We start from the raw sequence: 24,317 nt of genomic DNA, 5'->3' as shown, positions 1-24,317 counted from the left end.
GACTGTGAGTCGAGCATGTACTCAAAACACGAAAACCTATTGATTACTAACCCCTGATAATACAATAAAAAAAACACAAGATGAAGTAATTTTAGAGCGATTGAAAAACGTAGATCTTAATATTCTTTAGCAGGCAATCAAAGGAACAATTATAGTGTTCCCAATTGTGCGGCGCAAAAAATGACCACGAGGTGGCGCTGTTGAGTCAAGCAATGAACGTGCTTGCGATGTGAACGCCGTAGTAAACTTTAAGCTACTTGGCCACTCGTTGACGCCGTTTTCGCCACTGTATAAATTTTCGCAGAACCCGAGCTTTTAACAGAGTATGACTCTTGGTCTAACCGGATACTTGAGGTTCTTCTTCCGGTCTCTGCCGCTCATCCACGCAGCCCTGGATCGACCAGTTCCTGCAGGGGGAAGGCTGTCTGCCCCAGTTGGAATTCTTCTCCTGATGTGAAAAGACCGCTGGCCTGCAGACTTAAGTTAATTCTGGCCAGCTGTGCAATAATATTACTGCTGATCCTCCAAATCCCATAAAAAAAAAGGAAAAAAACCACCCAGAAAGTTAAAGAAGAAATCTGATAATTTACCTTATACCAACATTGAATCGTTTCCCCTGTTGGTGACAAATGATCCTCAAGGTGACACAAATGTGACCAAAAATGTAAAAAAACATGGTTGAACTATTCAAAATCAAGTCATGACCGAGGTATTTTGTGAGGTCACTTGCTTCAAAAATATTCCGAGCCCCAAGCCGGTGCGGTTTGAGGCTGGAGCTACAAAGAGGACTTTCAGGCGTGAAAACAAAAAAATAAATAAAATTGATGAGCCTTGGGTGGGAAAAAAAAGGGGGGAGAAAAGAAAATAAGGAAAAATGCAACATTACACAGTCTGTATTGCAAACAGTTTATTTGTATTAAATGAAAAGTGTGCCATTCAGTGTGAGGGGAGGAAGAGGGGATGGGGATACATGTCAGGGACGGCCGATGTCTTTGGTCCATTCTCCGGTGTCTTTGCGCGTGTGTTGTGGTAATGGGTGTGGGTTGTTGATGGATGGATGGTAGACAAAAGGCACTTGAGTTTACAGCTGTCTCAGAAGTCATCTTGACGGGGACTCGGGGTCTAAACTTGAAGAACCAATAAACTAAACAATCAAACCTCCTTGACGGCTTATATGAATGTCACAGAGAATGCCCGCTTGAGCACAAATCATCGAGCTACATGTATATACAAGGGATAGGAAGGGACAGATGAAGTAATGGATTTATCCCCTTTGGATTTTTTTTTTCTTAAAACAGGAAAAGGGGGCAAAAAAAGGCGACAACTTTAAAACAGAACATTTTTCTTTGGCGAGAAACTAATATTCCTACAATTTGGAATGTAAAAGAAAAAAAAAAAGACAGCGCTTTAAAGACTAAAAACAAAACTTTCGGTTTAATTAAATTCATTCAGCGTGTCTCTCGAGGGGAGGGGGGCGGTTGAAGAACAAACAAAATCAAACAGCAAAAAAATGAACCGCAGTGATCAAATAACCTGCAGATCAATGTCGACAAAGGAAAATATAAAAATGCGGTACCTCTTTCCAGGAACTTCACCTTGGCTGACCTGTGCAGTTTCACATTTTGGGGGAATTTGACTTGTTTCCCCACTCTAATGTGAACACTGACATCAAAAACAGGATCTCTCCCCCATTAAGGAAAACAAAAACACCACAATATGCAGCTGATTAGCCTCTCTAACCATAAAGCCTGCCTCCTGGCGTTCAATAAATTAACATAAAACTTCAGCGGTCATGAGGTGTGGTCTTTGGGGCCTGACGGCGGTCATCGTGACGCATCACATGATCAGAGGTGAATTGGAGGCGTCGGATGATGCATATCTGGCTTGCGATTCCCCCCCAAAATGCCCTACTATTCCTTTACGTGAAAACTGTGTCGAAGCAACAGGAGGCCGCCTTCGGGGACCTAAGACAAGGAAGGGATAACATCCCTTAATGCAGTCAGGACGGGTCGACAGACATGCACGTTGATCTCTGCATGAGTTTCACTGAAGGGGTGCGTGGGAAAAACAGATATAATAATTGGAAGACAATTTTTCCCTTTCCTTTTGCAGGCATATCCCTATCATGATAACTGTGCAGATGAAGGAGTCACTTTCTGTTTTGTGGAAAATCAATTCTTTGTGATTTATTTCAGGGGAGGGGAGATAATCTGATTACTGCTGATATTTACCAAGGGTAACGATCAAGTTAATATACCAAATGAAACTGAAGTATATTAACACGTTACCAGACCCTTAAAATCACGATGCTTGCTGTCGTCTGTCCTCCGAGGAGTTTTTGCACAAGTTGACACCAGACACTGTGAACGTAGATCACAGGACACGCAGGAAGATATTTCAGACTTACAGCTGCATTAACTGGGGTTGATCTCCACGCCCTCAATGTAAAAAATGACCCTGCAACAAATAGCTCTTTCTTAACCACCTATTTCCTAAATCTCAACTCTAATGGAAAGAAAACTCTCCCTCTGTTACGAACAAAGAAAAGGGGAAAAACTGGGAGAGAACAATATCTAAGAAAAAATCCTGCCGGAGGGAAGACGCCACGTCGCCGAGACGAGCAGCTGTTTTTCCGACGTTGGCCCCGCAGCTGCATGTTTGTGCAGAAGCAGAAGGCGGCGGCGGAGCAGGAGGGACCACCGGGCCACGAAAAGAACAGGTCGCATCAAGGCAGAAGGAGCGGTGAGATTCCCGCTGGCCAGGAGGCTTTGATTCTACGAGAACAGGGAATTCGGGACAAGACTAAACCACCAAGTCCAATTGCTTTCGTCAATTTCACTTCCAACCAGGTGACAAAGAGGGTGTGGATGTAGATATACAGGTTAAAAAAAAAAAAAAGGGAGGGGATCTCGTGTCATTCTCACGTCGAGATTTGTCACACCTCTGCTCTGCTACTCGTCTGTCGGGAACGACTAGATGCAGACAGCCGGGTTTCTCACAAAAGGCAAATGTGAAGACTTTCTCCCACGAAAGGCAAGCATTAATACACTGAACCTGTGCATCTAAACAACTAAACAAGAGCGAACCTCGCATGGGGAGGACGGGCCAGATGGCATGGATGGCATGGAGGAACACGGACGCTTTTCATGGTCATCTTTGACCTCCCGTCCCACAGCTCGGTTCTAAAGAAGGTTACGAGGCCTCGGTTTGTCAGAGAAGGACGGACAGCGAGCCGTGAAGCGACGCGGTCGCTGGCGGGAGGGGAATGCTTCTTAGCCTCCGGCTGCTGAAAGGAATGGTTTCAAACTGTGTGTGTGTGTGTGTGCGTGCGTGGCGGGGGGCAGTTTGGATCAGACACAGATTTCAAGTCCGTGTGACCCAAAGAAGCAAGTCGACGAGTGAAAAGACGAAGCGAGGTTCGGCCTACAGATGACGGGGGAGGACAAAACATCTCTGTTAACTTCAAACTCAAAATCTAAGCCTGATGATAAAGTCCAGCGCAGAAAAATGTCTGTCATTGGGCTTGCGGTGCAATTGTGAAGAACATCTCTGTCCAGATGTGGTGAGAATCTGAATCCTTGGGAGGATCTGACCGCATTTCTCTGATTGTTTAAGTATTCTTTCAAAACTGTTTTCGTCGGTTGGAAGGATGAAACCATGTGTTTTTCTCCCTGTACAACCCAGGCTGCCACAGTAAAGGGTTTCCAGCAGGGAAATTAAATTTACGGGTTCTTTTCCGCATTCAAATCTGACTTCCAAATTTACAGCTGAGAGCAGCTAAATACTACGGTGTTCACCGACGACCTTAGGAAGTTCACCGAGGGATGGAAGAAGTGCACGGCATCCTGGGCTGTGAAGCAAACAGTTGATTGAGAACGAGATGAGATTTAGAGAGAAAACATATTCTTTGAGTCACATGACCTTTGGACCACATCTGCCTGCGGTGCGAATGAAAGCCGGGTCACAAACTGGACCGACACCGGCTCGGACGGCTCTACGCTAAGCTAATCCTCACAGACACGATTGTTTGTGTTTCTCGGATGTCAAAACGTTTCCTAAAAAAAAAATAAAAATAAAAAATAAAAAATAAAAAGAGTGTTCCCCATGTCACTCTCAAACTTATCTACTTCAAAACATGAACAACTTCCCAAGAGTTTATAGCAGCCATATGTGGAAAGCTCTGAAATAGTTTGATATGTTTCCTTTTTACCTCAAAAATGATTCGCATTGTCTCTGTCTCTATGTCTCTAGCATTGATTGCATGTCTACTCTTCTGATGACAGAAAAAACAAAACAAAAAAAATCTATTAAGAACTATCGTTGTACTTCCACTAACGGCTCCGACAGAGAAGGCATTGAAATGGAAACAAGGAGAAGATCTGAGGTGCAAATCGGACAGCTGACGTAAGACGCAGCAAAAATAGAAAATAGTACTAAGAGTTCAACTTCAATAGTGCACAAATTGTTGCAGGTAAATCGTGTCAGTCTTTTGCTCTACTGCTTTCTCCGAAGTGGTGTAGACGTGAGGGTAAGAGACTGATGGCGGGGCGGCAAACGGGGTCTCGGAGGGGCCTAAAGATAGAAGCGGGACCGGGATGTGAGCGGCGAAGTGCGAAACCAAAGAGCCGTTACGGAACAGCGAGAGCTTTTCAAGTTTGGAGGATGAATGGATGGAGAGCCGAGCTCAACCGATTGCAATGTAAACTTGAATTCTATTCTTCATTGAGAGAAGTTAGTTGGGGAGTTGTGTGTGTGTGTGTGTGTGTGTGTGTGTGTGTGTGTGTGTGTATGTATGTATGCGGGGGGGGGGGGGGGGATTGAGGGAGGGGAGTGCAAGGGTTAGTTTGCAAGGGTTTGATTGAGCGAGGAGAGGGAGGAGGTGGTTTCCAACGTCAGGGACAATGCGTCCGCGGGGGCCGCTGGGGAAGGCCGTTGTGGGAGGGCCGGTCTTGGTTGTAGGATGAGGAGACGGAGGGGCCTCTCGAGTATTGTGAGGGAGGAGCAGAGGAGCCGCTGTCACCCTGGTAGCGGTGGTTAGAGCGATTGGCGTTTCTCTCATGGTAGGAGCTGCCGTTGTACCGCTGGCTGCCCGAGTGATAGCCTTGACCCTGGAAAGTGCGCCTGTTGCCTTGGAAAATCTGATGAGACAGTGAGACGTCAGCTTTCACGGTCTGAAACCGGGGCAGTGTGATTACCGCAAGTCTTTTTTTTCCCGTTGAAAACAGTTCTTACGAATTCAAATGAAAAATCCAATATTCAAGTTCGACTGCATCTACAAACATAATGAGCTCGGCCTGACCTGTTTAGTGGGGGGAGGACGGGTTTCGCTGGGGGCACCCTGGGTCTGGGCAGACGGGGGAATCTCCAGCAGACTCGGACTTGCCACAGACGAGGACGTGGAGCTACAACGGGATCGATTTGAGTAGCCTGTACGTGGGTGGTAAACTGAGAGAGAAAAGAGGTTCAGTTACTTGCGGTGCAGAGTCGGGGTATTCTCGTACATCCGTGGATCATGCCCGGGAATCAAAATTAACCACCGAGAATTGACTTTCTATTTTTTTGGCAGCTTGCGCGGATGAAAACCTCCTCCACATGTACCAGACATACAGAGGAACAGAGATGATGTTTCTAACTTCTCATATAATTAATTTCCACAAAAGTGCACGAAGATACAATTTACTGGTACGCAACTTGTATGTAATTTACTAGATGCAATGCTTGTCTCACAGACGCGCCCTCAAGATTGTTCTTTTTTCTAGCGTGCAACGTCAAGGATGCAGAATGAGAAAATGCATGAGGCGAGTCGGCGACACATTGAATCGATGAGCAGGTTCTCTCCCGGCGCGACCGTCTCTGTGCTGTCAGCGGTGTCTACACCTGAACGCTTCCGTTTCCCACAGGCTAAGCTTCCTCCTGCTGACAATACTGAGGACTGATCCCGAGGGGAAAAAGTATCGCATGTAATTCACGGCCACTGACGCAATTGATGTGTTTTTTAACAGTTCCGCTGATGTGCTGTCAATTTACAAGTGCAAAAGGGCTGCGTGAATAAAGAAAACCGGAGCAGACAAAACCCTAGATGGTAGAGTTGCTCCTTCAGTCAGTGCATTACACAGTTGAGAAGTGAAGGTAACCTGTGGTGAGCTATAGAACCACCTGCTGGTGACTTCAGTTGCACAAGTGAAATATGATCTGCGTTTGGCCCCGTCGCCTGGAACAAATGCAGTAGAGGCGTAACAAGAGGATTCCTCACCTGACCCGAAGCACACAATGCTGGTCTTCAGCGGTTCGAGATCGAATGTAAATCGTACGGCCTTGCCGAGGTCCTCGTCATATTTCCGTTCGCTAACAAAGTGCTGGAAAGGGAGTAAACAGGGAGGAGATAATTACCGGTATCATAACATTGGTCTCAGCTAATTTTAAAGATGCCAGCGATGGATTTAATTATCAATCTGACTGAGGCCCAGCCTGAAAAAAGGGAGGTGTGGTCACCTTGATGTCGGCACGCAGTTCTGTCAACTGCTCCTCAGACATGGAGGCTGACTGGTCTGTCAGCCGCCGCAGCTCCTCCGCTCTCTTCTGCCGCGCATCCAAACCAACCACTGGGACACGGAAGCCAGTCATGAGCAAGGTTACTATAAATGGACTACTTCTATTTAACAGAGCTATAGCATAAGTAACATTCCTTAACGTTAAATGCTTAAGATTGAGTTCTCATTTGCTTCCCTCTCGATGGGTGTGGATTTGTGCTCAATTCTATTCAACATCTACATCCAATTTACTGTTCTTTGAAATAAAAACTCATCCAAAATTCTTATTTAGTTAAGCTAACGCCGTCCCAGTTTACACAGCAGTCAAAACATTCATTTCCAAAAGGACAGGGGAGTCATAATAAAACAAAAAGCAAGATATTTCTTGAAACTTGTTGAGAAATTTCCATCACGTCCAGACGGAGATCAGCTGTATAAAGTAGATTCAAGCCACTCCTCAGTATCCTGAGGACCAAAGATGAATTTATCTTAGGTGTGAACGTGACCAGAGGTTTTCAGTCGCTCTGAGGTTTTTCCTTTAATTTGTTATCATGCATAAGATAAGCGACAAGGAAGATGAGGTCTGGGCGAGATGCTGGAACATTATCAAAAAGGGTGCATTCAAAAATGACAAGAGGAAAACATTTGGAATAAACCTGCTGTCTTTTGCATTGTCAAATAGCTACTTCTCTTACTTGCCTTTCACGCACACACACACACACACACACACACACACACACACACACACACACACACACACACACACACACACACACACACACACACACACACACACACACACACACACACACACACACACACACACACACACACACACACACACACACACACACACACACACACACACACACACACACACACACACACAAAGACAGCACTGAGTCCCCTGACACCTGACACTATTCACTTTTTCCACGCCTGGAATACACAGTCCTCCACACGGAGAGAGGAGAATGAGGGAGTATGGCCTACTTGTGCAAAAATGCAGTCTTGCTCTGTCATGTTACATACACAGGTAGCTGTAGGTATACTCCAGGACCCTGAGGGCACCATACTAGGACTGTATATTTTGAGGTTGTATTATTTGACGAATACCGCCTAGTGCTGTGGGACAAGCAGGTCAGAGGCTCAGTTTACATATTTAATATACTTACTGGCTTCTGCTTTCACTTTGTCCATTTCTGCCAGCAGAGTCACTTCTCTGTCCATTAAACTGCAGGGAGGAAAAAAAAAAAAAGAGAGAGAGAGAGAAAGAGAGAAAGAGAAGGGGTGGGCGGGTCATTTTTCTTTTCGTAGCTCTGAAATACCATGAGTGCTGAGTTTGCAGTGAGATTACCGAGAAATCCCAAGAACACTAATCAAGAGGCAGCTGCGAGTAGAAGTACAGCAGCACAACAGTAATACTTCGGAATCCACGGTCTGAGCTCTGATGTACTGCAGTGCTCCATGTCACAGGGCGACAAATCATTATCATAAGATACAATATGACCTTGAAGGAAAGGTACCCTTTGCATTCTACCAGTCCCTTGAAATGCCAGCTGGCTTCCATATGTAATGGATAAAAATAAATACTGTTTGTTTCTTTGAGTTTCCCGTCCAGGTCCTATTGTAGCCTGGATTTTATTGAAACGCCTGTTAGACGGGTGTTTCGGGAACAGTTCTCAAAAGTGTTTTTTTTTTTTTTGGTCTTGAAAAAAGGTAAATCTTAATTCGGGGGTCCCCACCTGTTTGTAGAAATTGTTTTTCCCGAAGCATTTTTAAGATCAGTCAGGGACAGAAGCCTGAGACGAACGTGTTCCTCTCAATTCCTCTCGGCACTGGCCTTTGCACTCCGACAGTTGCGGTCACAATTTAAAAATCGCTTAATCCCACTTATCAATTAAACTTGCAGTGGTGAGCATGAGGAAGAGAGAGAAGAAATAGTCCTATCCAAATGCAGAGCAAGCTATTTTCAATCATTATACTCCAAATAATCATGTCTCACATTACATATTGAACATACTCATTCACTTTACGACATGACTTGCAGATCTGGGTGAATCAAATGGTTTACATTTAATTTTGCACTTTCTCCATTTGCACATCAAACACTGTGCTCAGTTTGTCTAATGTGTTTTGTGTAAGCTCTACAACCTTTCTCTTCTCACCCTATCCAACTATCTGGTCTCACTGTGCTATGGAAGAATTTCATTGTACAAGGTAGTGTCTGTGGAGGTTCTGTCATTCCGGTTATGGTTAATTTTTGTTGAAATCTTCTTGAGATAACAGAACTTGATTTTCTTCCCTTGAAGACGTTTGACCGCTCATCTGAGAGACGTCTTCAGTACGGATTGAACTGATGAAGAGGTAAAACATCTTCAGGGGAAGAAAATCACATCCATACATCAAAATAAAAAAAAAAAACATATGGGACTGATAAAAAATTGTAGTAAATCGGTCATTTACCGATTTAGTCACCTTAAAAACAATGCACTTGCACATACAGTTTGATCATTAAAGCCCCTTAAAATAGTCAAGAGGAGACAAATGATCTAAAGAGCAATACTTAAACTGTATATTCAAACATCAGATCAGTGATGCGGTGTCAGGCTCTAATATGTTTAGATGAGGCGTTAAAGCTCCTCATTCATCTGGATAATCATGTTGGGTTTTTCATGTGATTTTTTTCCACCAGACAAAATATTGTGGTATTTCTTGACTAGAGGGAAAAAAAGAGCTTTCCACTCATTGTCCAGGATATTTCATTATTTCCACTCTAATTCTCCAAAATTGGAATATTGGCAGATTATTTTCTTTGGAAACTTTGTGCTTAGACAGTGTTAGATCCTTCTTGTGAACAGTTTCAAACAGAACTGAAACTGTATTCCATTTACTACACTTCCATTTCTGCTTAGTTTCTAGTTCTTGGCATGTCATAAAGCCACCAGCAGTTCAACCAGCGGAACACTGAGCTTTCCATTATGCAAGATCACCACCGTTTAGAGGGACAAAGGTGAGAAGAAGCCCTTTGACAGATTGTGAAACCTACAAAAATCATGACACTCATGAAGCTTTTGTAACACGAACACATGTACAAGATAATGGGGGCAGTATGGCACAGGGGGTTGTCCCTGGAGCCCAACATTCGTGGTTCTATTCCCGGTTCTTCCTAGCCTGTCGAAGTCTTGTTGATCAAGACACTGAACCCCTAACTGCTCCCCGATGCTGTCCCTTAGCAGGCCTCTGCTCATGGTGCATCCATGACGGGTTAATTGCAGTGGTCAAATTTTGCTGATGTTGTGCTCTATGTACAACTTGTATGTGACAATAAAAGCATTTTTTTGTCTTTCTTCATGTGACTCTTTTGGCAATGCATTTCTTGGTGGGGGCAGATGCAGCTGGAGCTAAATACCACGACTGTTTCCTGTGTGATACTATTTGCATTTCTACCACACCTGAGTATCCGTGAAGCGGAGATACATTAGAGCGATGAGTTGATGGGAGCGTTAGAAAAGGCAATTTTCCACACATGAACAAACATCAGGGTGTTCCTCATGTATTTACTGTTGTAGTTGTGTTGTAGTCAGTGATGCGTGACGCCAGCATCTGAAGTGAATATGATAAGGAGAGACACGCAGCCGGAGGATCAGCCTGCACAACGCCACGTCGCCCTCCTCTAAGCCAAGCGTTCTGCTCAACGTTCTGACGGTTCTTTATCTCACTCACTGAGTTTCGTCACTGATACCTCCTCTTTCATCCACTGACTCGGGCTCTCAGCCTGCTCTCTCCTTCCCTTGCCCACTTTAACACCATTACCATGGTACTTCCTTGTTTTCACAAGGAGAGCTTTGCACCAGTTGGAGACGCCAGTGTTTAGATAGTTAGTTACGGCGTCTTGTATACCAAAGAGCCAGACTCAAATGCCGGTTTGCCTCCTGAATGCCTTAAGGCTGGACAATTGCATGGTTCGCCAATCCCTCTTAAAAAAAAAAAAACAAACATTAAAAAACAATTTAAAAGCACACGGTGGGGTGGAGGTGTTAAAAGATTTATCAAATCAATAATTCACTTTTTATATGGCATCAGTATGGTATAAACATTAAACAACCCACATTGTTTGGAAGTAGGTTGTCACGCAAGCAAATAGTGATAAGACTGGCAACATGTGTTGCAATAAAAACACTAAAAATTTTAACAAAAAAATCAAAATAAGGCTAAATAAATAAATAAATAAATAAAAAGGTAAATGCGTGAACTTCCGCTTTCAAAATAAGTCTAGGTCTGGGGAAGTCAACTTAAAATGCTCCAAGAGTCATTTAGATTTGTTTCCCACAGAAAAGAAAAATCCGCAAAATCCGCAAAATCCTTCTGACATCTTGAATGAAGATAACCTTGCATACCCCCCCCCTTTATGCTTTTTATAAAAAACTAAAGTGTGTTGCAGTTATGAAATCAATGAATTGCTATGAAAAAAATTTTTTTTTGAATGCAACAAAAACATTGTGAACTCCAGAAAAAAACAACAACAAAAAATAACACTGGGTTGAAGGTTACATTTCAATAAAATGGTCATGTCTATTTGAGTACTTCTCATATTTTTGAAATAAAAGGCAGAACTTAAATTATCCAACTGCAGCAAATCAAAATGCCATCTAAGTCTGTGCCGTCATCGTTTTCTCATTTGTACTGGAGTGCGCAGTCAGCTGTCAGCACAAAAAAAATAAGACTTTCACTGAACACTGCAAAATATATATTTGCAAATTACATAGACAATTAAAATATTTATTTTACCCGGTTAATGTGATTTTAGCCCCTGAGCTTCAGCGCACAGTATCTTCACGTCAGGGCTGTAAAAGCTCAATAATGGCAGGTGTTGCACATCGGCGGTTGCGGTGCAGATTTTGAGTGACAATTAAACACGTATTATCTTAATGAGCCAAGACCACCATAATATTCAAATTTAGGATTACAACAAAATAATAAATAAAAAAAAATATTATCTTCCAAAGCCACAGGGAGCTGCAGCGGAGGGATGAAAGGGCCAATGCAGCCAACACTGGTTTGGAGGTATATTGGGGAATGGAACTTCTTTGGTGCGGTGTACATACATAGCTGGCAAGAGCACTCTAGCACTTGTGGCGTGTTTTGCAAAGAATGGGGTAAAAGAAAATGACTTACCAGGTTTGAAGTTCAGCGAATGTCTGTTTCATCGTTTTGATCGACGAGTCCATTTCCTCCTTCACCACCATCCTGTAGCGGGTCAGCGAAGCGGTGCATCTCTGAAGGTCTTTCACAGAGCGGTCGATGTTGGGAGCTGACGGCAAGTAACATTCCGTAATTGTTGACTGCATCACATTTTCTGGGATGTTCGGTTTCAGTGAATCGCTATTGCGCAGAGGAACCACTTTGACCACAGAGCGTTAATCTTACCCATCTTTTTATTTCCTGACGAGCCTTGCTGACTCTCATTACTGGCAGGCGCTAATGAAGTGGAGTGGGGATGTGAATGCTGCCGGTGCCGGCCTTTGTTGCCTCGGGGACCCTGGTGATTCCTCCCCCCTCTCTGAGTTGCTGAACTTTCTGCTTCTGCACCTGTGAGGAGGGGGGAGGGGAGGCGCGGGTCGGAGATAGTAAGTTGGTAACGGCTACTTGAAAAATCAGTCAGCGTCAGAAAACATCTGCGTAGTCTCAGTGCACGTTGAAACCATGTGTAATAGCGCAAGAAACCAGTTTTATCTCATTTGTCGCTGAGCACCTTATTTTCAGCAACTACATATTTATCAATATCAGCGAGCGAAGCTTGAACTAATATTCGTCTGCATCTTGATGCAATGACATACCAGCAAAGTGTGAAATCTGTCATAAGAGCTTTACTGAATTTGTTTTGAAATTAATTTGACATGTATAAGTAGATTGGCGTTGTTGCTTCAAAGGTGGAAAAACAAGCATTTGTGATCGTAGATGTTCATAGATTTCTAAAAAGAGAAGCCAGACTGACTTCAGCATCATATCAGCCAGTAGCCATCCTATTTTTTTCCTAGATATTGCTCTTCTTACACCATTTTCTTGGTCATTTTCCTGTTCATTGTCTGAGAAAGCCCTGAACAAGAACAAACCAGCCACAACAACAATTAATAGTCCAACATCTCCATTAATAGGTTCAAAATGTGACTATAATAATCGCTTTTGAACAAATGTCTCTCAAAGGTCAAGCGATTTGAGAGATTTAGGACTGTAGAGGGTCACTGAGGTTTGAAGTTGAAGATTAATGTGCAAAACACTGAGCCTTAGGTGCTGGGGGAAAAAACAGCAAAGTAAAAGCTTTCTTTACCAATGCAGTTGGGAATTTGAGAAAAACAAAACTGTCTACAGAGCAGAGATTACTACTTGCATTGCATCAACTTTATGGAAGACTCTAAAATTCAGAAATTAAAAAGAAAACAACATTTAGAAAACTAAAATAGGGATTTCGTATGAAAGCTTGAAAATATAAATGTGACATTTAAATAATAGATCTGTATAAAATGGGATAAAAAAAAAAAAAAGAAATGGGAAAAACGGTCCTCTTTTTAGATCTTTAACTTGCTTGTACCAGAAGGTGCTCCTAACCAATTCAAACCCTTTGCACAGAATGACAACCAGATGTTGGAACACGCTTCCACGTTGCAGTTGTGTGGCCCAGCTGGGAGAGCCAGAATCATGTGTCAGCTAAAAAAAAAAACATGTATTGTCGTGCACCCCCCTGCCCTCCCCCACCTTCTTCTTCATGATCGTTTGTCTGCAAGATTACCAGGCATTTCGGACGTGGCGGGTTCAGAGTCCAGCTCGGAAGCATCCAGGGAGGCAGAGTCCAGCTGCTCACTCAGGGAGTCCAGCGACTCCCCGTCCACTGCAGATCCATTGGCGTGGAAGCCGTTGGTCTCATCCTTGCCCTCCGCTGGTGATCTGACCTCGGTTGGGACAGGCTCTGCAGACGCCAGTGGCTGAGGCTTGGGCTTCTTTTTCTTCTTGGGCTGGAGAGAAATATAAAGATAAAATGAATTCAAACAACTGCACCAAGCAGTTGGAATGAAATGAGGTCTTATTTTCTTACATATCAGCTGCATAATCAGGTTTTCAATTCTTTACCTTCTTTTTACCAGTGACGTTCCACTCCTTCAGGATTTCTACGGCGCTGCCTAAAAAGTGAAAGGTGTCATGCAAAGAGAAAGGATGAAGGTAAACACTGACATAACAGAGTTGACATGAGAATGCGCTGAAGCGCTGTTAAAACAAGGTGTGGAGATAGTCTGACGACAAAGGCCAACCCTCTAGTTCTAAAATTCAACCAAAGGCAGGCATAAGACGCAAGTCTTGTGTATGTGAAATACACAACGTATAATTAAAAGGGCTTTCCCAGGTAGAACAAAAGCCATGTGTGCAGCACAACTGGACCTGGGCAAGAAAGCAGGGCGAGCATGTGGAGCATCAGGTTTCATATATGCTGCAATCTGATTTAAAAAAAAAACAAAACAAAAATCAAGCTTTAAAATGCTTCGCATATTTACACTGAATTATTGCAGTGTTTTACAAAAGCATTCCAGAGATTAGTAATTAGAGGCGCTGCCTGTCTCAAGAGCAGCTCCACTTTTCCCACTAGCCCTTTTATGGAGACATCATTTGACGCTTGTGCAGCTTTGCCTGCAAAATTCTGACTCACTCCTGTCTCTAATGAAGAGCCAGATGTTTTGATCAGTCCATTAAACCCTCCTTGCAATCAAAATTGTGATTTCTCTGCTGCTGACGTTGAAGTTTGAGTGCGGGGTAATGTTAGCGCAAGAGTCTGACACGGCGACACACATGGTCTTCCGTCAAAGTGTACATATTCTCAGTGCATGCCTGAGAGGCCGACCTGGGAATGAGAGATTTAACATCAGATTGAAAGCGAATCCTAGTGCAACGTTCCATCGCCCTATAGGCAAATAGATGAGAGCGTCCAGTGGTGTAAAATCCTGAGGTATGAGGTATTTATTATGCATTTCATCTTATGAGACTGAATAAATTTCCTGTTGGTAATATCAATACCTATCAATCTTTAACATCAGCAAATACTTTCTCCAAATAACTTCAATACTATCATGAAATATGGGATTCACACAGCATCATTTGCAGGGTTTGCAATTTTTTTCCTTTTACAAATTTTCCTTTCTGGCCATAGAGGATACCTCACTCAGTCTGTATCATGGATTAATAATCTTCCAGGTTTTTTTTTTTTCTTAGTGTTGTTGTCATCTATGGCAACAGGTACAAGGTAGCTTTAAATGCCCGGATTGTGTGTCAGTTCACTTATATCATGTACCAAACATGCGTCACATTTCAGGTTGTGAGTCAGACACGCGTCAACAAGATCCAGGTTAAAAATGGCGATAACAGCGGAATCAGTTGACTCTTTTGTGATGTAGGTAAATAAGCGGTATCACATAGACACAAAAAATATTTACATTGCTCGGTCAGTCACTTTAACATTTTCCTTTGTGATGTTATTTGTGCTGCCTTCCAGATGCCCAGACCTATTTGTGTTATGGGTAACACTGTAACCAAGGTAACAGTATTTGGTAAGCTTCCTGTTTCAACAATTCTCCGAGACATCCCCATACCTTCTAGGAATGCTTGGACGGCCTTGTCAACGGAGTTCTCAAAATGCTGCAACACCAGAACAATCTCATTGTTGCTTTTGTTGGGGACAACGGCACGGACAGCGCTTATCTAGGAAGAAAAATAAAATCACGCCAAAAAGAAGAAGAAGGTTTTGAAAGACAGCCATTCAACATGGACCTAAAAGGGAAATCAAATTAAAGGGCTGGCCTGAACATAATATTGAAGTCTTCAATAATGTGTTCGAAACACGCAAGCACCAGCTGCTTGAAGTAAAACTAAATAGGATTTTAAAGTATTTTGAAACAGCAAAATGGTCATGTTTTGCTCAGTTTTCCCTAAAACCTTTTTTTTTGTCTTTAACTGTAAACAGCTTTGGCAATTTAGGATTCATTTAAACAAAATGAGGCTGTAAAAGCAACAAAAGGTGACACGTCCAACAAGACTGTATTGTAATGGTTTTACGACCAGGTGTGATTAGAATAAATAAATAATAAATACATAATCACAGGAGCCACATGTCTGTGTGTAGCCAGTACATTACGTCATACAGCTGTAAACGTGCTGAGAAAGCTTCTCCAGATGTAAACATAACACGTTTGTTGGGAATAAATTAGAGGAATCTGATTGGTGTTTGTGATCTATCATTCAATAATGAGAGGTTTTTACCCTCCTTTCCCTGATACTCATTACTGCTGCCAAATTTAAATCTGATTCTCAGGCCATTTCATCCTGATTGATCGTTGATTAAAATGAAAAATCTGCAATGTGATGATCTTTTGGATCCATTTTTTTGCCGATTTGAAAAGCCAAAAACAAACAAAATACAGAAAAACAACTGGTGAGTTAACATTAAGGGAGAACAAAACAAAACGGCTAAACTGAGTATTGAAAGTTTCTCATTTTGACTTGGCAGATCAACTCTGGTAGCAGATTTTGATTTGACGTCTTAATTACGTATCAGCAGTTAAAGAAGTAGCTGACCCCCTGTCACAGAAAGTAATGTTGAGCCTCGACAAGACATTTTTTCCACATGTATGATACTTTCTAAGCCTCCACATTACATTTTGTCTTGGGAGGTTTTTGGCTCTTGCAGCTGCCTTCAAACTGCTCAGTCATTAAGTTTATTCAAATGCCGTCGTCTTCCCGACCTCCTGTGTTTTCTTACCTTCTCTTTCATCCTCTCGAATGTTCCTCCCTGGGACATGACCATCTTTGAATGAGTGTCAAACACGACGCCGGACGTGTCTAGGAAAAAAAAAAAACAACTCAATTGTCTATTGAGGTCTGGAGTGGGATTTGCAAACCAAACACAAGTGTAATTTGCAAAACAAAAACATGATTCGAAGGCCATCGCAAAAACATGAAGGAGTCTTTGGTGCCATCTGTGACCTCAAAACTTCGCCAGTAACTCCCTGCTGCGTTTATTTATAGTCATAATTTGTACAAGGACTTCATATCAATTTTGACAGATTTGCGGTTTCTTTTGAGGAATTCCTGCGGGAGGAGGTAAACATTTCACTTAACTAACACTGACCACAATTACAGTTATTGGTATTGAGGCAATTTTCAAAAAGGCACTACCAGTGTCCAAGAGGTCAATCATAACTTTCACATAGAAACTACTTAACTTCATTTTTGCATGACTAAGAACATCAGATATTGAAAACTGAAGAGGAAGATTGTTGCGTACTCACAAATACACGATCAATAATACAATGCTTGTCACAATTCAGATGAAAAAGACTGATTTTCAGGGACACACACATCGTTCTGTTTCCTCGCTCCTTTGCTTCCCAAACTTCAATATTTCCGTTGGTGTGAAAAAATAAAATAAATGGATGTCATGTTTTCTCAGACTCGGGAACCATGCTTACACGTCACGGTTGTGACAGTTGCTGACCCTAACAGGCCGCTCAGATTCGAATTGCTTGTGGTCAAATACTCGATTTGCTTCCTCACCAGAGCAAACTTAAAACCCGATGACCTATAAGGTTCCAACACGCCTCAGGTCTGATCGGTCAGACTTTCCTTGTAGTTTAGTCACGGAAAATTAGAGCCCTGCAAGTTTTTTTGGTATCAAGCAGCAATAAATATGTGGCATGTGTGAGCTAATGTTGCCTTAGCTGACATTACGTGTCCTGCAATGTGACTAACCCACGTGCACACATTGCAATGGCGAGACGATAAACTGCGGGGCCCTGGTTTCCATCAAGACAGTTCAGACTGGCAGCACATATTACTTCTTTTCTACAAAAGGTTTGCCCCCCCCCCCCCCCCCCCTTTGCTTCAGCTCTTTTTTTTTATGAATAAATTACTTGGAAGGAATTATGATTTCTTTGCAGAGACAAAAAAAAAAGAAGTCTAAACTGTCTCATAATTCGTCACAATACATACCAGTATGTCATTGGGGGATTAGGGAATTCCCTTAACCTTTAACTGTCACAATTTACAATGAGTTGTTGCGATGGCGTGATTACGTGAGATAAAAATCGAAGAGCCAGTAGTTCTGGACATTCTGGTCAGTGCCTTCTGTCACCTTTACACTGATGAGGACAAATCTGCAATCTCATAATTGTTGAGTGATACCAAGTGGTTTTTGAGAACAAACTTTTTTTTGTTTTATTTTTTCTATTTCCTCTGCACTTTGAGGTTGTTCTTTTATTTTTTTTAAAGGTTCTAGTTATTTTTTGTCAGCCTTGTCAGGGAATGTGTGATAAATTAAACTGTTGATAAAAGGGTGATCCAAAGTTGCCGTTTGCTGCACTATGGAGGTGGAAGGACTTTAATTTCAATAGAGTACTAACAAGGTATTCAAGCAAAGCCACTTCAGCGCCCGCATAAGCGGTAACACTTCCATAGAGGAAGAGCGAAGAGAGGGAAAAAAACAAACAGACATCCCATCTGCACATCTAGGGTCTGGACGCTGCCTCAGATTTGGATCACTAATTACAACAGACAAAAGACATTCTTGCTGGAGAGATAAGCTCAAGGTTTGTGTGATCTGATGGATGAAGAAGTTCGAGGACCAAGCTGATTAAGAGACCCAGAAGTAAAGCGCTAATTTAGTTACTGGCATGAAAGTAGGTACACGTCATCGTAACAGGTCATCATAAACGTCTCCTGTTCAACAAGCGTTCATGGGCCCACATTGATACACAAACCCCGAAACCTACATGGATCAAGCAATAAAAAAAAAAGTATAAAATAATTACAAAAAAAGAGGTCCTGAATTGTCTTGGAAACAAATAACCAGCTGTCAGAATCAACTGACTTTGATTTACAAGCTAATAAAACAAAACCAGGTTAGTAGCCCCTCCTCAGCCAGACTGTGAAACGTGTCCACATACACATAATGTTTAACAGACATTATACTGTTAAACGGGACCTGCAGCAATAGATCAGGACTCAAGCCAGACTGGATAGACAGAATAAAAGGTGGATCAGAACCCCAGCGGGTCATGGGCAGGTTAAATCTGAGCAGACTTCTCGTCTGGAGTTGAATCAAATTTTCATAACCATCCATCTCCGGTTAATTGCAGTTAGTCCAAACTTAATGTTAGAATTAGTGCGCCCATCTTATCAGTCTATTTGAAAAATGAAATAGCTACAAAATGCGGTGAAACTAGAAAACCTCAGAAAACAAATACATACCCTTTTGGCTGTGTTTCTTGGCCATGCCTGTCAGCTTGAAGTTAACGCAGACTTTATGTGAGAAACTGATATCCCTTCAAATAGGCTTGAGCTGGAATTCAAATAAAGGATCCGGAAATGTCGAGTTCACTTTGAGGTTTTTTTTCTGACAAGGAAGATGCTGACAGGCTCACAACGTGCGAGAGGGTTGGAAGAACAAAGTTCAGATCAGCATCCACCATTCAGGCAAAGTTTCAGGTTCTCTCTTCTTGGTTTGTGGCCAAGTTCTGTCAGATCTGCAGAGGAGAGTAGATGAAAAATAACCATGGTTATAATGTCGTTGATCTATAACTGTTTACTGTGAGCATCCAGGAAGCAAAAACATGTCAAATCAGCTAAACCCTTGCTGCACACATTTCTCAATCTGAAGAAACAAATGCAAATCAAATTAAATTAATTTTCCCCTGGCTATTTGATACGTCGCTCCCCCTCAAAAAAATAGAGGAATACTTCAAAAATACATTAGATCTAAACGGGGAGAAAAAAAAAATAATCTTGATGTCTTTCATGGTAATGAATCAGTTACGAAAGGATGCCGCATAATTTGACGGAAATTAAATAGATCACCCCAGGGAGGGGTCAAATAAAAGACACCCCGAAAGTGAAAAAAGATGCAGCAGACTGATCCATTTTACCAGAATGTCATTGGAACATGCTCAAGTTAACACTCGGTTTATGTGGCCCCAACACTTGTATGCATGCCTGACAATGTCAGGGTATGGTCCTAATGAGACAACGGAAGGTGTCCAGGGGATTTCCTCCCTGATCTGGTCCAGGGCATCAATGATCACCTGGACAGTCTGAGGAGCAACCTGGTGGCGCTGGATGAACAGAACCAAAATGTATGGTTTTAAATGTATGGTTCATCTTATGGTTTTAGGTCAGGTGAATGTACGGGGGAGTCAATGGTATCAATTCTGTCATCCTCCGGGAACTGCCAGCATACTCTAGCCACGAGGTCAGGCATTGTCATGTACCAGGAGGAACCCTGTCCCACTGCAACAGTGTGGGTTCTCATTATGGGTCCAAGAATTCCATCCCAATACCTAATAGCAATAATTTAGCCATTATCTAAACCTGTAGAGGCCTGCACATTCCTCCATATGCCTACCCATACCGTCACTGACCCACCGCCTAACCACTCATACTGAATGATGTTGCAGTCAGCATAACGTTCTTCATGACATCTCCAGACCCTTTCACCTTTGCCGCATGTGCTCAGGTTGAACTGCTCTCATTGGTGAAGAGCACAGGGCACCTGTGTCGTACCTGCCATTTCTGGTGCTCTACAGCAAAGGCCAATCAAGCTCTACGGTTCTGGGCAATGAATACAGGGCCCTCTACAGGATGTTTGGCCCTCAGGCCACCCTCGTGGACCCTGATTGTTTGTTTAGAAAGAAGTCACACCAGTGGCCTCATGGAGATCCTTTTTGTAGGGCTCTAGCAGTTTTTAATCCAACTCCCCTTGCACAAAGGACCCGATACCAAACCCGCCGCAGAGTGTAAGGACATTCAACAGGCCCTGCCCAGTTCTCCTGGGGTAAGTAACTATCTCCTGGAATCTCATCCATAATCTTGAGACTGTCCAGGAGCTCAGTGATGCCCTGGTCCAGATCTGTAAGAACCCCAAGGACACCATCCATCATCAGGGATGCATTCAAGCATGTGGGGGCCACAGAAACCACCGAGTATCACTTTGAGTTGCTACAATGACATTTATGCAAAATACAACAGTCTGCTGTGTCATTTTTGGGATTCTTCAATTTCAATCCTCAAAGGGGTGATCATTTTTGCTTCCATTAAATTATGTGGCATCAATTCATCACTTATACATCACCTACTTAGATATCTGGGCCTGATGACGATGTTGACTGTAAATGTAAACATGCGAATAAATTCTTCTGACAGCAAATGACCTTTAGTAGTCTGAATTCTCCTGGAGCCAGCCCATGGCTGTCAGGACAGGTGTCTGTTTGATGTCAGCATTGTAACTGATCAAGATAAATAGAATTTGGATAATACACCTTTGAAAACAGCTTGCTGAATGCGAGGCGGCGCAGAGCCAAAGACCACATCAGTTGCATTGACACAGGAGGAACTGTTTGTTTTTAGGTGGGGGTGGAGGGGTAATATTCAAAAAATAAATGTATTTAAAAAACAGACGAAACTGGTGAGTTGTGAAACGCTCCTATCTCTAACATGTCTAACAAAAGGTGAACCTGACACACAGTTGGTCAATGTCATGTCACGTTAATGTCAAGTCAAAAGGACCGTTGTGAGCAAGGGGGGGATTGCCTGACCCAAGAAAAAAAAGGCAAAAGGTTATAAAAACTGAAGAGATTGTCTTCATGGAAATAATGACACGTGGGTACTGGATACAATGGACATTGGACAAGACTTGAGCTAAATCCAATTAATCAATGACACCCCCCCACCTCAAGCAATAATGCATAATACTTGCAGGATATGATGGTTAAAATTAAGCCTGAGAGGGAAATGGACGCAGATTACAAGGAAAAGCAACCGTCCTTGGCCTGTTTTTAAATCTGAATATACCTTTTAGCCACAATCCTATAAACACTGGATAGTAGGAATAAAATATAACTTCACTGACTGGATGGTGAGAAGAGATATAAAATGTTAAAAAAAGCTCATATTTTCTTAATGCCATTTTTTAATTTAGCAAATAATGCAGTATTAAAAAATAACTTTGGTTTAAAGACTCAACAAGCAGTTGAGTGTTGAAAGTCCTCCAGCCTGGAATATTGAGCAGTCTCTCCGGACTGACCAATTAGATAAAATAGAAATGGGTCAAACAATCCGAGATTCTCCAGGAACGGAGCTATCAGCCTGAACAGGCAACACGCGCTGATAGCTGCCATTTCTCAGTCTTATTCAATCATGTCATAAAAAACAATGGTTCAAACATACCTTCAGCAGACTGTACTCAGTTTAATGGGTCAGCTGTTTTCCTACTGGAAGTTTTCCCTCTTTCTGGCGCGCTTCTCTTGAAATAGAAACTTAAAGAGCTGGACAAACACACACCCCTTTTTTTTTGATAAGGACGTCACTGTCCTGTCCTGGTTCCACCACACCTGCGCACACACACGTCAAGACTCCTTTCTTGCGTGACACTGCAGTGGCAAATCACGCAAACACAAGGATGCATTATGTTTATCAAGAGGGATGGTGCTTAAATCTGCAAGAGAGCAAGGAGTCCTTGTGTTGAGTGGTGCAACATTTAAAAAGGGGGGTGGAGGGGATGCAGACTCAGCATGTTTTCTTATTTTAAAAGTAAAACGGAACAAGCCGAAATGAACAAGATGGCAGGTGTTTGTAAGACCACCTGAACTGTGACGGTGCAAGAAAATGCAACTCGGTGGTTAGTCCGACTGAAAAGTCCCAGTCTTCATTTGCAACGTCTTGCATGACATGTATATTTTTTATTTAATATTGTACAAAGTCCTTCTATTTCACTCCAGACACTGTTTTACAGTGGCGTATTTGCCAAAAACATCCGACCAAACCCAATAACTAATACCATGCGTTCAAACAAAAAGAACCATCTCAGGTTTTACCTAGGAGAGCGGCGGGGGTGGCCGTTACAACGACAACTTTGAGGCAATGTTAGCTAACTATGGCTAACCTTGTTTAGCGGCCAGTTTCCTTTATTTTAATAATTAGTTTTAGTTTAACCGATATTTCTGCCAGCTACAAAACCAAGCTACCCCTAATGGTTTTTCCAATTATTTTCAAGACTAATTTGCTTACACGTCCCCATGAAGCTCTCGTCTTCATTGCCATCCAGCTCATTCCACATATTCGGCTCAACTCAGGAGATAATGTTAGCTTGCTAATATTACCTAACGGTGCGCTAGATTTGCGGGGCCAGCTGTTTTTAGGGAGGGGGGCTACTCTCCGCATTCATTTCACTTAAATGTTACAATCCCAACAGGGAACAGCCGACTACTTACTGCGGCAAAGAGAAATCTTTCGCTTCTTTGACGCTGGACCTTTGAATGCAGCCCTAGCTAGCGCTCAGCTAGCTGGCGTTTATTATTCCAAATCTCTGCTATGGTAAGCCCACCTCCTTTACTGCTCGCTTTTTTATTTTAAACAGCCCTACTTGCGCCGAAGCCTCAACTTTTCATGGTGAATAGAGGCGTTGGCTCGCTGCGTTAGTCGGCAAAAGGCGTCAAATACGTACTTGGTGTTGGCAAGAAAAGCGGACAGTAGGTTCTGGAAAAGGATTCACGCAGCTCCTGCCGCTGCCGCCAGCCGTCTTCAATGCCGACGAGTCTGCTGTATTTTCCTCGACCAGACTCTCTCACGGTTGCCAGGTTGGAGGCGAAGTAACACCCTTTTAATATGTTTGATAACATATATTTGGTAAATTGGTCATTAATTAATAAATAATTGTCCTTTGTTATTATTATTATTATTCACTCTTTGCTAAATTATGGCTATTTGTAAATAAAACCCCACTGCTTTGTGAATATATTCACTGTCAAGTGTATATTTATCTCTATTTCCTGTCATTTTCCTAATTTCTTATATTTATTTATCTTCATTTTTATTTATTTACTTTTTTTTTTATTTACTTACTCTGTTGTCCACAGTGCACCCAGATAAGTGTGATAAATAAATCATACAACATACTGTAGTAACCTGATGTAACAGTGCAGGGGTACGGTAAACATACACAGAAATGTAAAGTGTATTGTCAAATGTGCAAATTAAAAAAGAGAAGTCTGCTCTTAGGAAGAAGAGAAAAAGCCTACTAAGGTTGATGTTCTTGTCAAAACACAAATTTCCTGTCAGCAATCTATTAAAATGCTCAGATAGCAGGTTTTTTTTTTTTTTTTTTTCAAATTTCAAGTACTGGAAATACTTTTCAACATTCAGAAAAAAACGCCTTCAGTTTGTGTTTGAGAATTCAAGAAAATGAAAAGAGGGATGCCGCCATGCCAGACGGACGTGTGAAACATGAAAGCAAGAACCAATGCTAAATTTAGATGAGTTTCAGTTTTAGATGTTAAACAATGAAAGTCACGTGTGGATGATTTTACATTATTGTAAAGGAAGACAAAAAAAGAAGATGCAAGATAATACTTGCAATCCTGGGTAGATATGGTCAATAATAATCATGAAATGTGTTACAATAATATTGTTTTGATGCACTGCTCAAGTTCCAGGTTATCTTTCATGGGCTGAATGGGATATGCCAGGCTAATCCTTGAGCTCAAGCCAAATCAATATTTACACAATCATTCAAATATGAATGGTGCATAAAAATAAACAACTAAAGACAAAATAATGTATGTAGGTACATTACAAGTGAACTGTCTCTTTAAACCAGAGTGGTATCTTTAAGCTGACCATGTCTGTGCATTAATCCTGGCATGCTACAGCACTATGAGTCTTCCAGAATTTCAGCGGAGCCTTTATGGGTCTTGAGTT

General features: G+C 42.2%; 1 protein-coding gene across 2 annotated transcripts; it reads right to left on the bottom strand.

The window, feature by feature from the left end:
• Nucleotides 1–892: 892 nt before the first annotated feature.
• On the bottom strand, nucleotides 893–23,155 carry spats2 (spermatogenesis associated serine rich 2). 2 transcript variants are annotated; one of them, XM_086159725.1, is made up of 13 exons: nucleotides 23,065–23,155; nucleotides 18,819–19,093; nucleotides 16,333–16,412; nucleotides 15,167–15,275; nucleotides 13,659–13,708; nucleotides 13,321–13,543; nucleotides 11,961–12,122; nucleotides 11,709–11,844; nucleotides 7,706–7,764; nucleotides 6,493–6,602; nucleotides 6,254–6,356; nucleotides 5,300–5,445; nucleotides 893–5,138 (listed from the first exon to the last, which is right to left on the bottom strand). In XM_086159725.1, the coding sequence occupies exons 2-13, from the start codon at nucleotides 18,841–18,843 to the stop codon at nucleotides 4,893–4,895; spliced, it is 1,449 nt and encodes a 482-aa protein (XP_086015851.1). In that variant the 5' UTR covers nucleotides 18,844–19,093; nucleotides 23,065–23,155; the 3' UTR covers nucleotides 893–4,892. The 2 variants fall into 2 exon arrangements, with proteins under 2 accessions (XP_086015851.1, XP_086015854.1); XM_086159728.1 differs by having other exon boundaries at nucleotides 21,789–23,143.
• Between the last annotated feature and the right edge of the window lie 1,162 nt (nucleotides 23,156–24,317).

This window comes from Fistularia commersonii, chromosome 14 (genome assembly GCF_037954325.1).
Source record: "Fistularia commersonii isolate RoL2024-O1a breed Wild chromosome 14, RoL_Fcom_v1.0, whole genome shotgun sequence".
Taxonomy (NCBI): domain Eukaryota; kingdom Metazoa; phylum Chordata; class Actinopteri; order Syngnathiformes; family Fistulariidae; genus Fistularia; species Fistularia commersonii.
The sequence above is the reverse complement of the archived record's forward strand: the minus strand, read 5'-3'. Positions and strand labels throughout refer to the sequence as shown.